This window comes from Salvelinus fontinalis, chromosome 6, assembly GCF_029448725.1.
Source record: "Salvelinus fontinalis isolate EN_2023a chromosome 6, ASM2944872v1, whole genome shotgun sequence".
Classification (NCBI taxonomy): Eukaryota; Metazoa; Chordata; class Actinopteri; order Salmoniformes; family Salmonidae; genus Salvelinus; species Salvelinus fontinalis.
Window position 1 is genome coordinate 13623571 of NC_074670.1, and position 15054 is coordinate 13638624.

Sequence of the window (15054 nt, forward strand, 5' to 3'; positions counted from 1 at the left end):
GAGTCAATCACCACCTTCCGGAGACACCTGAAACCCCACCTCTTTAAGGAATACCTAGGATAGGATAAAGTAATCCTTCTGACCCCCCCACCCTTAAAAGATTTAGATGCACTATTGTAAAGTGGCTGTTCCACTGGATGTCATAAGGTGAATGCACCAATTTGTAAGTCGCTCTGGATAAGAGCGTCTGCTAAATGACTTAAATGTAAATGTAAAAGCAAAATATGTTATTGTTGAAATAGGAACTACTGCCAATGTCACCAAACAATTGTTATTTATTAAAGTCCCATTCTTGTATTTTATAGAACATCTCACATGTATGTTTCTTAAACCTTTAGAAGAAATGCAATTTGGATGATTACATTTGTCTCTGTGACTTTCCATTGTAAGGTGTAATGTATAATTGCTGCATCCTTTGTTTTGAGGGGGTCGGGGCGTGGGAATTTAAAAATATATATTTTTGTCCTCCTTTCAGAGTTAAGGAATTGTGTGATCTTCTGAGAATTGTGTGTGAACACTCAAGGACAAATGACATTATTTTCATATAAATTCAGTAATGGAAGTGCAGAATTTACTAGAAAACTGGATTTGATTCTTGATTCAGATATGATTCAATGAACTTTCTTGAGGTCATTTCTATAAATTCACAAGTTTCTCATGTGTTTGTTTAGTCTTTACAGGGACAATGGAGGATTAGTTTGTCTAGAGGTAAATGTTATTTTGTGATTATCTTTACTAATCACTGAGACAATGTTGGTGTTTCATCTCTGTCGTGCTGTATGACCGGTGATACTCAGGTCTCTTTAAAGATTAAAGGTTGTGTGCATCAATAAAAACAGCCACACCCACATCTGCGTCATCAGATATTTTGTATTGTTAACTGTTAAAGCCACATTACAGTAATTGATATGTTTATGTTTCTGAAACCTATTAGGAGCATTTATAAATATTTTCTCTTCATTTGACTTTCCAGTGGGTTTTTGAATAGCTTAACTTTATTTAGAGCAGACATACCGTATACTATTAATCATGCTTAATTAATAGACAGACAGGTGTTGATATTTTCTGTTTACGTTTGATTTCTTGAGAAATGGTAAGACATTCTTTGAACACACGTTCAGTGACATTTCAATTAGTTGTATAGATCAGTGTGTCTAATGTTGTGTTCATAACCAAGTGGGAAGGTGGTTTTTACCATGACGTAATTTCTATAACTTCAAAAAGCTTGTGTTTGTTCAGTCTTTACAAGAACAATGGAGGCCTACCGTTCACTGAGCCGCGACAATCTCAAGGATATTGCAATTAGCAACTTCTGGATATATTTTGCTGTGTTAATGTTCTCAGTACAAAACATGAACCCCACAAATCCTATCTCTGTGAATTTTCTCAGTAGTTTTAGAAAACCGGTTATGAATCTGTAAGCCATGGTGCATTTATTTTGAGTGAACCCTGTGATGTCTGGTTTGAAAGGCTTTTCAGAAACTCCATCATGTACCCCAATACAAGCAGGGGTCTAGGTTTTATTAAGTGAACTCAGAACTGTGGCAAACCTGAGATTATGATAATACCTTTGTGTAGAAACCAAAGCTAGACACAAAGTTAAATAACCTCACATGACACGATTTAAAGAGCTCTCTCTCCCTCTTTCTCTACCTCTTCATCCTCTTTAAATGTGACACTTTGATACTGAACATCACATTTCCTGCGTTCCTGTTGGTCGAATTTACATGCCGATCAGTTTGTGATTTGCATAGACTCAAAGCTCTCGCTCCTCCAGATGATTTCTAACCACTGAGAATCCATTCATCCTGAGTGTTCAGCATCTCTCAGGACAGGGAGCTGAATCGCTGTCTCATGCTGCCTCGTCTCCTCTAACACAGAGAGCCAGCATGCAATTGGATTAGAGACCTTCTTCTATAGAACACAAACACTATCTGAAGAAGGTTTACATCTGGGGATGTTAAGGCAATAGCTCTCTACCAAATCAAAGTCTGTCAGATGTTTTCACACCCTTTTCATGTAAACAGTGATTTAAAGTCAAGCTGTGTCTGTATTCCATTCCATCTGTTGTGTAAATACATTCAGCAATATGCATTATGGGAAATCTGCAGAGCTCCATCCCAGACAAATGGGAAAGATTGGCACCATCTAGCTCCTGTTTATGAAACGGTAAACTCTGAAAGTTGGACATTAAAGACTAGAGGGAATAAGGGTCAGCAGGGGGAAGGGAGTGATGAAGGAAAGGATATGAGGATGGAGGAGTGAGAGAGGATGAGAGAGAGAGGGTATGGGGTAGATCTTGGGGAAGAGGGGGAAAGTGAAAGAGGGAGACACCTGCTTCTCTGAAATAATTACATACTGAACACCTGCCACACACACACACTACATTTGTAATTGACAAGCATCTTAACCAATATAAAGTAATCACTCCAAATATACCTACATCATATTCCAGACAATCTCCTATCAAGTCCCACACCATTACTTTTATAATTGTAATATCTCATCTTATTGTCTCTCTTATTAATAATAATCTAATCACGCCATAACAGTGAAGTTGGGGGACACAGGAGTGAGACAGAGCGAGGGCAGAAGGTAATTGATGGTGTAACATTGTGTGAGGCCTGGGAAGGCCTCGTAAGCGACCCGCTTGATTAGATCGGCCTGTATCGATCCCTGCTGCCGGAGCATCGACTAATCTCCTGGCGAGGAGGGGAATCGATACGCCGGGATTCAGTCACGCTTGAAAACAGAAAGGGTAATTTATTGTAATCAAAGGGCCAAATGAAAAACGTGAGAACAACACCCCCGTGAGGTTGGACACTGAAACTGCATCTTAGACCTACTGTAAAATGAATGCTGTCCCATCCTGAAATCAACTGATCTGTGTGAGAGAGACATAGTTAAAACCTTTCTTCTGTATGTTTTGCTTAATGGCACAGATATTTCCATATAATTAGGAATTAGAATACCAGAATGGACATAAAAGGTCTTATGACTCCATAAAAGGTCAGCCATTTTGGTCAGGGAGTCGGTCAACCATGTCCATCCAGTGTGATGTGAAGGTAGTGTAAAACAATTCATTTGAAGATTATCTGCACGTTATGTTTATATCAGTGGAGGCTGGTGGAAGGAGGTATAGGAAGACCGGCTTATTGTATTGGGTCAAACATTTAGTTTCCATATGTTTGATACCGTTCCATTTATTTCATTCCAGCCATTACAATGAACCCGTCCTATAACACTTCCCACGTGCCGCCACTGCAGTATACAAATATGCTATAATATACACCGAGTGTCCAAATCATTAAGAACACCTGCTCTTTCCATGACATGGACTGACCAGGTGAAAGCTATGATCCCTTATTGATGTCACTTGTTAAATCCACTTCAATCAGTTTAGATGAAGGGGAGGAGACAGGTTAAAGAAGGATTTTTAAGCCTTGAGCCATAGATTGTGTATGCGTGCATTCAAAGGGTGAATGGGCAAGAGTAAATATTGAAGTGCCTTTGAACGGGGTATGATAGTAAGTGCCAGGCGCCCTGGTTTGAGTGTTAAGAACTGCAACGTTGCTGGGTTTTTACACAACAGTTTCCTGTGTATCAAGAATGGTCCACCACCCAAAGGACATCCAGCCAACTTAACACAACTGTGGGAAGCATTGAAGTCAACATGGCCAGCATCCCTGTGGAACGCTTGACACCTTGTAAAGTCCATGCCCCAACGAATTGAGGCTGTTCTGAGGGAAAAGGGGGGTGCAACTCAATATTAGGAAGGTGTTCCTAATGTTTTGTACACTCAGCGTAGATTAAAAGACGTAGTTTGTAGTGTAAAATCGTGAACTGAGGAATATTGTTAAAATGTACAACAGAAGAATTACTCTCTCATCAGCACCTTAACAATCTTTTGCCAATAATTGATCAATAAGTAAACTTGTGACAGATTGATATTTTATTACAAACCATGTAAATCCCTATCATTAGATTCTAAGCCACTCAGACATGCACTCAGACACACGTTTTCCACTCAAACACACACTTTTCCTTCAAAATTCACTCATTCTGTGATCAGTCTCTGGCTCTTTGTCTGTTCCACTTTCCTCAATCCGTTCCCTCTTTCTCTCACTCTCCTCTTACTTCCTGCTCCTCTCTTCAGAAGTTGCCTGTATGTTCAGTTTTGTCTAATGGTTAAGGTTGGGATTTGAGGAGGATATGCTGATCCTAGGTCTGTCCCTACAAGCATCTCTTACCTGGAGCACCAATCAGGAGGGGCGGATAAAAGATCAGGACATGACATTACAAACAAGGAAGTGACATCATTCACGTGAGTCGCGCTCCATTTCCTCATTCTCCAAGAGGTGGGCAGGTCTATAGCGGCTCACGCCCCTCCCATCTACCACTTGGAGAGCGGGGTTTCGGCATGTGTCGTCCATGCTGCCCAATGAGGTGTACCTGTCAGAAGACGGACAGAGGACTCAGTCAGAGACTAGGACGGGGGAGTAGACAGTGAGAGGAAACAGAGGACATGCTTGATTAAGAGGTGTGTATGTCTTCTAACCCTTTATCATATAGAATACAGTAGGGCACATATAGCGTCCTCAGGAATGACCAGATATCATGATACGTCCAGTCCTGATGGGGGGAGACAGAGAGGGGGAGGGAGAGAAACCAAGAAAGAGGGTGGAGAGAGACAGACAAGAGGGGGGAGACAAGTGAGAGAAGGAGAAAGAGGGAGGAAGAGAGAGCATTAGAAGTATATCACACACACACACACCCTCAGAAAGGGAACATTGCAAGCATCATGTCTCACCAGCAGGGGGTTGACCCTCATGTAGTCCGGCCATCCAGGGTCAGTGAGACACATGGGTGTGAGTGTGTGTGAGTAGGGGTCACTCCTCCTGGTGCCCATACACACAGCTCTCAGCTCCGGCCTCCTCTCCTGTACCTCACTCAATGCCTGCCGAATACTGCCCTCCACTGAGAAAATCTCCAGGGCATACCTATGGGAGACAGGATGGAGCTCTGCTAAATAGTGAGCCAAAGTCTCTGTATAATAATACATTTTACTTTCAGAGTTTTGCTCAAACTCAAAGATGCAAGGCAGACCAAACTACAACCATACAGACTTGTTGGGGACAGAAAAAAGTACATAGCTAACAGAGGTGCAGTATATAGGGATTGAGGAAATGACCTAGCGATGCTAACGCTAACTACAGAGACCGATAGCGCACCTCTTTATTGTGTCCTGGAGGAATCTCTCCATCTCTGGGAAGGGAGAGACGATGCGAATGTACAGAGCCTTTACCTTGTCCTTACCCTCCGGATACCGCCTGTGAGGGAGGGGAAGAGAGAAGGAAAGAATAAATACGAGGTAGATGTTCCCAGTAAACAATCAATTCAGACAGGATAACACAAAATATGGGTTAAAAGTCACATATCGTCTCATTCCTTCATTCCGTCTTTATTGCCATCTCTCTCTCTCACCGTTTCAGTGCAGCGTAATATAGATGTAGTAGAGCAGTGCAGTCTTTGCCTCCATTGAAGCCCACACAGATCTCCCCTGCCGAATACTGATCCAGAGCAGTCTCTATGGTCTTCAGAGCGTTTGCCACTTTATCACCCAGAGGCGTGCCTATGGGAGATGGAGTTCATACGGACAGTTGGGGTCATGGGGAATGTAGTCACTGTCATTTTTTATGGGTACCCTACCTGTCCGTCCCTCCACCACCCCTCCCCCCTTTGCTCACACACACACACACACACCGCTGTTGGCCAGTGTGTAGACCTCCTCAGTAGCGATGGACACAGGGTCCGTGACCAGGGGAACCACACTGCCTTTGGGCATCTCCTCCAGCAGCTGAGCCCGGGCCTTCTCCACCTCCTCAAAGCTGTCTGAATCCAGCACTAGCCTGACCCGGTGGTAGTTACTGAGCCAGTCAGGGTAGGAGCCCAGAGCCGCCCTCTTCCCCCAGCCCGCCTGCAGGCGGGTCAGCACCGGGGCGATCAACGCCTCGTCTGCATCCACAAACACCTACAACACAACGCAGGGGAATACGTAACATTATAACAGGCATCCATTGCAGCAGTGGTCCTGTGCAGGCTTTGTTCCAGCCCAGCAGAAACACAGCTGATTCAGCTCATCAAGGTCTTGATGATTAGTCGATAAATTGAGTCAGATGTGTTAAATCTGAGCTGGAACACAAGCCTGCCCACCCTGTGGGTCTCCAGGCCCAGGAGTCATGCGACGTTTGTCTACATATTGAAGACGTCCTGGCGACTGTATTGTAGTGGAGCCAGACGGTTGGTCACCTCACCTCTCGTGTGTGGAAGGTGGTCCCTGAGCCAGCGAACAGGTGCTCCAGACCATTGAAGGCTCTCTCCAACAGAGACGGGATCCCAGGGAAGATGTAGACGTTACGCACACTCACCTGGGAATGACACAGAGACGGAGTCTGACACCAGCATGACATCAAGCATGTCCAGACTCTTAAGCTGGTGGCTCCAACGCACTCATATCTCCTATCATTAAAATATATTTGACCTGGTTTCAGACACTGACCATCAGGTAGAATGTTCATGTTTTCTACATGATATCATGTTATATTACAGCGTTGAAGAATCCTAATTTCTGATTGGCTAGAAGGGCATTCTAGAATGGACATTAAAACCAGATAACTGGACTAGAGGTCGAACCGATTAATCGGAATAGCCGATTAAATCGGGGCCGATTTCAAGTTTTCATAACAATCGGAAATCGGTATTTTTGGGCAGCAATTTTTTTTTTTTTTTTTTTTTTTTTACACCTTTATTTAACTAGGCAAGTCAGTTAAGAACACATTCTTATTTTCAATGACGCCTAGGAACGAGGCAGAACGACAGATTTTTAACCTTGTCAGCTCGGGGGATGCAATCTTGCATTGATTACATTGCACTCCACGAGGAGCCTGCCTGTTAGCAAATGCTAAGGTAAGGTAAGTTGCTAGCTAGCATTAAACTTATCTTATAAAAAACAATCAATGACTGTCATTGCTCCAATGTGTACTTAAGAAAGGCATTGATGTTTATGGTTAACATCAATACACAAGTATATATTTTTAAACCTGCATATTTAGCTAAAAGAAATCCAGGTTAGCAGGCAATATTAACCAGGTGAAATTGTGTCATTTCTCTTGCGTTCATTGCACGCAGTCAGGGTATATGCAACAGTTTGGGCCGCCTGGCTCTTTGCAAACTAATTTGCCAGAACTTTACGTAATTATGACAACATTGAAGGTTGTGCAATGTAACAGGAATATTTAGACTCATGGATGCCACCCGTTAGATAAAATACGGAACGGAATAAACGTTTTGTTTTCGAGGTGATAGTTTCCTGATTAGTCAAAGGTATATGGTTTAGAGAGAAATAGTCGACGCGTTATAATTCCTGTAATAACTTGCGGCTGAATTTGAAAGGGGTTCCTTCGTTATTTTACCGTTCATGTCTTCCATAGAGAATGTCTTGATCTACTTCAAATAAGGTCTGTGTTTCGTGCAGGCTTAAACCGCCTCGACGTTTTGATACCCGTGTAAATCTCACTAGGATAAGGTAACGTTTGTCAACATATTTTCATAAATCCACTCTATAAGCGAAGATTTAAAAAAATGTATTTAGCCAATATTGATCAGAGTTACCTTGTCCTATGGATATCTACACAGTTATAAAATTGGCACGGTGATGTAAGCCTACACGAAACACAGACCTTATTTTAAGTGAATCTAAATATATCCTATGGAATAAATGAAGGAACCGCTTTTCGGATTTTGCTAGAAGGTGTCATGGGAATTATGACTCGCACTTTGGTTGTTAATTCTTACCATGCCCATTATTAAAATAGGATTTCCTGCATATAGAAATTAAAGTTTTTGTTTTCAACATTCATCACAGGTAACTTAAACTCTATTTTTATTCAAACAGTTGAGAGTATTTGTCTCCTAAGCAGACTCTTCAGTATCATTGTCACTTCATAGCTGTGTGCGTGTGTGTATTTATGTATTATATTAAGGTAAGTCTTCATTGTTCATTCAGTATTGTTGCAATTGTCATTTTTACAAAAAAATGTGTGTGTGTGTTTGATATATTTATATATATATTTATAAAAATAAATATTTTTTTAAATAAATCAGCGATTAATCGGTATCGGTATTAAAAAAAATCATAAATCGGTCGACCTCTAAACTGGACAGTTGGAAAAGATATTGGGATGCCTTGCAATCATGACGCAATATGCGCCTACACTTGCAGACCGTACTTGTTACTGGAAGTGAAAACTGAGAAACTGAAATTTGATAAATTGTAAACGCAGGTCCGTGGAAAAAAAACGTAGCTAGCTAGCGTTGATTTGTTTTTGCAGAGACATTTTTTGGAACATCTGGTGACCTAACGTGGTGAGTGATAAACATGAATCTCTCAATGTTCCTTCTAAACTGTGCGTGTGCACAGGCACGACACAGTAAAAATAAAAGCCTGCACAGAGAAGCACGAGATTGAATTTCACTTAACTTTCTAGAGTTTTTCCCCCTTAGTTAACACTATGAACGTTTGTTTCCCTTTACTGTGGGAATTGTGATCGAATCAACGCAATATTAGCCACTGGCAATGCAACATATTTAGTATCCTAAACTAACTATGCAATAGATTTTTGGTAGGCAGAACGCGTCGGAGAAGGATTCTGTTGCATTGACATGCACTACTCAGCCCTTACTCTACAGACAGGTGCGGCATAACCAATCAGAGCAGCAGTAGCCTACATGCAAATAGACCATTGCCATATATGGATCTGTACAAAAACCGAAGAACATACGCACATCCACGTACTTTTCGCAGGTGAATTTATGGAAAACGCTCCACACTGCTTCCAAACTGTTTCACTAAGTGACGTCACTGAGTATGCCCATATATATATATATATATTTTTTTTTTACCTTCATTTAACTAGGCAAGTCAGTCAAGAACAAATTCCTATTTTCAATGATGGCCTAGGAACAGTGGGTTAACTGCCTTGTTCAGGGGTATATATACACACACACACACACACACACAACTCAGAAAAAAAAGAAACGTCCCTTTTTCAGGACCCTGTCTTTCAAAGATAATTTGTAAAAATCCAAATAAGTTCAGTTTGAGCTGGTCATGGGTGCACCTCAGCCACGCTCAAGGTCCTAAACGATATCAGAACCGCCATCGATAAAAGACAGTACTGTGCAGCCGTCTTAATCGACCTTGCCAAGGCTTTTGACTGTCAATCACCACATTCTTATCGACAGATTCAAACAGCCTTGGTTTCCCAAATGACTGCCTCACCTGGTTCACCAACTACTTCTCAGATAGAGTTCAGTGTGTCAAATCGGGGGGGCCTGTTGTCTGGACCTCTGGCAGTCTCAATGGGGGTGCCACAGGGTTAAATTCTCTGGCCGACTCTTTTCTCTGTATATATATCAATGATGTCGCTCTTGCTGCTGGTGATTCTCTGATCCACCTCTACGCAGACGACACCATTCTGTATATTTCTGGCCCTTCTTTGGACACTGTGCTAACAAACCTCCAGACGAGCTTCAATGCCATACAACTCTCCTTCCATGGCCCCCAACTGCTCTTAAACACTAGTAAAACTAAGTGCATGCTCTTCAACCGATTGCTGCCTACACCCTCCCACCCAACTAGCATCACTACTCTGGATGGTTCGGACTTAGAATATGTGGACAACTACTAATACCTAGGTGTCTGGTTGGACTTTATAAACTCTCCTTCCAGACTCACATTAAGCATCTCCAATCCAAAAATTAATCTAGAATTGGCTTCCTATTTCGCAACAAAGCCTCCTTCACTCATGCTGCCAAACATAGTATGTTTAACATACCCTCGTAAAACTGACTATCCTACCGATCCTTGACTTCGGCGATGTCATTTACAAAATAGCCTCCAACACTCTATTCAGCAAACTGGATGTAGTCTATCACAGTGCCATCCGTTGTGTCACCAAAGCCCCATATACTACCCACCACCGCAACCTGTATGCTCTCGTTGGCTGGTTCTCAATACATATTCGTCGCCAAACCCACTGGCTCCAGGACATCTATAAGTCTTTGCTTGGTAAAGCCCGGCCTTATCTCAGCTCACTGGTCACCATAGCACCACCCACCCATAGCACGCGCTCCAGCAGGTATATTTTTCCTTCCAGTTCTCTGATGCCAATGACTGGAACGAATTGCAAAAATCATTGAAGCTGGAGTCTTATAACTCCCTCTCTAACTTTAAGCATCACCTGTACACAGCCAATCTGTAAATAGCACACCCAACTACCTCATCCCCATATTGTTACTTATCCTCTTGCTGTTTTGCACCCCAGTATCTCTACTTGCACATCATCATCTGCACATCTATTACTCCAGTGTTAATGCTAAATTGTAATTATTTTGCCTCTATGGCCTATTTATTGCCTTACCTCCCTAATCTTCTACATTTGCACACACTGTACATATATTTTTATTTTGTGTTATTGACTGTATGTTTGTTTATGTGTAACTCTGTTGTTTTTGTTGCACTGCTTTGCTTTATCTTGGCCGGGTCGCAGTTGTAAATGAGAACTTTTACTCACCTGGCCTACCTGGTTAAATAAAGGTGAAATAAATCAAATTAAAAAACAGATCTTCATTGTAAATGGTTTAAACACTGTTTCCATGCTTGTTCAATTAACCATAATTAGTGAACATGCACCTGTGGAACGGTCGTTAAGACACTAACAGCTTACAGACGGTAGGCTAGGGGTCACAGTTATGAAAACTAAAAGAGGCCTTTACTGACTCTGAAAAACACCAAAAGAAAGATGCCCAGAGTCCCTGCGTGAACGTGCTTTAGGCATGCTGCAAGGAGGCATGAGTACTGCAGATGTGGCCAGGGCAATAAATTGCAAGGTCCGTACTGTGAGACGCCTAAGACAGTGCTACAGGGAGACAGAATGGACAGCTGATCGTCCTCGCAGTGGCAGACCACGCGCAACATCACCTGCACAGGATCGGTACATCCGAACATCACACCTGCACCAGGTACAGGATGACAACTGCCCGAGTTACACCAGGAACGCACAATCCCTCCATCAGTGCTTAAACTGTCCGTAATAGGCTGGACTGAGGGCTTGTAGGCCTGTTTTAGGCAGGTCCTCACCAGACATCACCGGCACTTTTCTAGCTATACCAGGCAAAAATCGGGCATTATCAGCTCATTGTTATCGATTTATTCAAATGAATGTCAATAGAAAACATCTACTTTGCTGTTAATCTTGCTGAAGAGTTTGTGACTGTGTTAGCCATAGCTAGCGGGCTAGCTAGCAAGCAAGGGATAAGAATGTTGGCAGCAAGCATGGCAACGGGACAAAGAACAAACGACTGGTTCACGTCCATAAATATCGAACTAATCATAACGAACCACTGGGTCCAGTCTTTAGCAACCAAAATATGAGTATGAATTTGCTTAAATAAGTGAAAATATCAACAAAAAATTATACCGGAAAATGTGTGCTTAGTATTGTTTTCTTTGGCAAATGTGGTAGAAACGGGATAAATAGCTTAAACAAATGCAACAAAGTAAACTTTGCTGTTATTCGGCTGCAGAGGTCAGGACTGTGTTGCTGTAGCTAGTTGGCTCCGCCTCATCCCGCTCTGCCGTCCGTTGTTTCCAACGTAATGTACAGAACGTGGGCGTTTATCCCTTACATGTTAAAGGAATCCGATGATGCATTTTGCATCATAATGATGTGGCAAGTGACGCTTTACTTCTTGAAAGTCCAATATCTTGACTTGACTGCTAACATTCAAAACATTTAGGGACTGTATCAACAGTGGACTAATGAGAAAAACAAAAAATATGTTTTGGTATTTTTTAACAGTAGTCAACCACTGACCAGTGGGTAGCGTAGTGGCTGTCCAGTCTGAGGGTCAGTGCCGTAGTTGAGCTTGGCCGAGCGGGGGACCATGGCTAGCTTCATGGCTGCACTCTCCATATCCACCACCCCAAAGAACTCCTCCACCAAACGGGTCAGCTCCGGGTGGGCATGCAGCTCCTCCTCAAACGCCATGGCAACACTCTCGAAGGTGACATCATCGTGGGTGGGGCCTATTCCCCCAGAGGTGAGCAGGTGTGTGTACTGTGGGGCCAGGAGGGCCACCTCCTTTGAGATGACCTCCTGCTGGTCAGGGATTACTGTGACACGCTGGACACACACTCCCAGCTTCCTCAGCGCTCGCGACAGGAAGGCGCTGTTAGTGTCCACCGTGTGACCCTGAAAGAGAGTGGGGATTAGAGAGAGGGAGAGAGACTCTTTAGATTAGCTAACTCCTAAGAGATAGGGACTTGGGGAGGATATTGTTGTCATAGATCAGGCATATTCCACTCAGTACCAAAGTGCCCATCTCCAGTATCACCTTGAGTATCTCGTCCCCGATGATGAGGATGGCTGCTGTGACAGCACCCCCTTTCTGTTGACAGGAGATACCGCAGCTCTGGTGATTCTGAGCCATGGTTACAGTGGTGACTTGGACCTGGGCGGCCACTCTCCTCACTCGCACCGCTGCTCTACTCAGCCTGGACACAGCCTGCAGCATCCAGACCTGAGACAGAAAGAGTGGGGGAAGAGAACCAACTAGAGAGGTAGGTAGGGAAGGAGAGGGACATGGAGGGTGAGTTATGGAGGAGGAGAGGGAGAAAGAAAAGGGGAGAATGGGTACTGAGCAGTACATACTAGTTCCAACAAGATCAAAATGTAGTCATTGGACAGCAATAAGTTTGTCATCTTATTTACATAAGGCAGGGAGGGTAAACCAGGGGAGGAGTGTTACATACACAGGGCTTCACCATAAATTATGGTCCAGTTAGCTACCTATTCTATTTGAAATCCAAGCATTAACTTGATGAAGTTAAGGTGGCTCAAATGTATTGCTGTCTAAGTTCAAGACGTGGTTCAAGACGTTCACACGTGGTCCCGTGTGGCTCAGTTGGTAGAGCATGGCGCTTGCAACGCCAGGGTTGTGGGTTCAATTCCCACGGGGGGGGACCAGGGTTCAATTCCCACAGGGGGACCAGGGTGAATATGTATGAACTTTCCAATTTGTAAGTCGCTCTGGATAAGAGTGTCTGCTAAATGACTTAAATGTAAGATACATGCCTGCTGTAGTTATAAGCCACCTGCCTATCTAGAGTGGCAGCCCTCATTCTCCACATACAACACCCGTTCTGCCAGTCACATTCTGTTAAAGGTCTCCAAAGCACACACGTCCCTGGGTCGCTCCTCTTTTCAGTTCGCTGCAGCTAGTGACTGGAACAAGCTGCAACAAACACTCAAACTGGACAGTTTTATCTCAATCTCTTCTTCAAAGACTCAATCATGGACACTCTTACTGACAGTTGTCACTGCTTTGTATAACGTATTGTTGTCTCTACCTTCTTGACCTTTGTGCTGTTGACTTTGCCCAATAATGTTGGTTCCATGTTTTTGTGCTGCTACCATGTTTTTGTCATGTTGTCATGTTTTGCTGCCTTATGTTGTTGTCTTAGGTCTATCTTTATGTAGTGGTGTCTCTCGCTGTGATGTGTGTTTTGTCCTTTATTTATATTGTATTTGTTTTTTTAATCCCAGGTCCCCGTCCCCACAGGAGGCCTTTTGGTAGGCCGTCATTGTAAATAAGAATTTGTTCTTAACTTAACTGACTAACCTAGTTTAAATAAAGGTTCAATTTAAAAAAGGGCGTTCTCGCCACGGTCATTCCGCGAGGAACAAGCCAGCCACAACCATTGCATTGGACCAGATACGGAAAAGGAAGCGAGACATCCCACTCGCACATATTTTTCTGGTTCATATTAAGTCTATGAACTAAGCAGACCAGATCCAGCTGCTATCCCTAAAACAGACCGGAACTATGACAACTATTTAAGGTAAACGGCCTGCGTAAAATACCTTAATTTAGCCTATGATTGGACATCATATGCTAAAAGCTAGCTAGTTACCCCCTGCGCGACGCGCACATGAGCTTGTATGTAACCATGATCATTAGTTTAATGGCAACGTGATACCCTTTCTACAGATCATAATCTATCTCTGCTGTGACAATAGATAGCAACAATCATGTATTTGATAACCCGTGTAATCAACAGACAAGTGCTTACCCTAACGTCGCATACGTCCTCGTAATGTATTAGCCGACCAACTGCATGTCCTTCAAACCCCGGGCGGTTCTGGGGAGCCAATCAAGAGCAATAAAGTGCAATCTCTGAATCCAGAAAGCCAATGAGCTGTGAGAAGGCGAGACGGAAAAGTTATCACGTGTTTGTGTAGCGGAAGTACATGGTGTGCAGTGTTGCGCTGATAACGTGGTTTTGTCTAGAAGGGATACAACTTTTTTTTTCGTATTAGGTTTAGCATAACGTGAGCAGTAGGTAATGAGAACTAGGTCAAGGTTATGAAAATAGTTGGGATTAGCTAAAATAAAATACTTTTTACGTCAAATTTCACAACCTGTATCCCTTCTAGACAAGACTCTGATAACATGCACCCAGAGTATGCCTACAATATTATTTTATTATAACATTATTAATATATTAGCCTCGACCAAGCAAAAACACGTGTTTTAAGCCTATCTGCAACAGAGTTTACAATTCTTATAATGATTTGTGATAAACCATAAGAAAAATAAGAAGTAGGCGATAGAATGTACACTATGTAGATATGTAGACTGTCTTTTGTAGCTTAATTGGTAGAGCATGGCGCTTGGGTTGTAGGTTCGATTCCCACGTTGGATCAGTACAAAAAAATATTCAAATATGCACTCACTACTGTAAATCGCTCTGGATCGTCTGCTAAATGTAAATGTTTTTATTTTTTATTTTCTAATACTGTCAAGTACAAATATTAATATGTGCGCGTGCAAATATGGTATCTACCAGCAGAGGACTCCAGTGAACAGTATTCACTATGCATAAATGACTGGGCTACATGGAATTATCTAGACTATAGGCTATTTATCATA

The 15054-nt window shown here is 42.7% G+C and overlaps 1 protein-coding gene across 1 annotated transcript; it reads right to left on the minus strand.

The window, feature by feature from the left end:
- Nucleotides 1-2748: 2748 nt before the first annotated feature.
- LOC129857098 (FAD synthase-like) lies at nucleotides 2749-14289 on the minus strand. The gene is made up of 10 exons (XM_055925029.1): nucleotides 14195-14289; nucleotides 12457-12674; nucleotides 11937-12314; nucleotides 6315-6428; nucleotides 5764-6031; nucleotides 5485-5632; nucleotides 5232-5330; nucleotides 4811-5000; nucleotides 4559-4632; nucleotides 2749-4452 (listed from the first exon to the last, which is right to left on the minus strand). The coding sequence occupies exons 2-10, from the start codon at nucleotides 12634-12636 to the stop codon at nucleotides 4317-4319; spliced, it is 1587 nt and encodes a 528-aa protein (XP_055781004.1). The 5' UTR covers nucleotides 12637-12674; nucleotides 14195-14289; the 3' UTR covers nucleotides 2749-4316.
- Nucleotides 14290-15054: the final 765 nt, after the last annotated feature.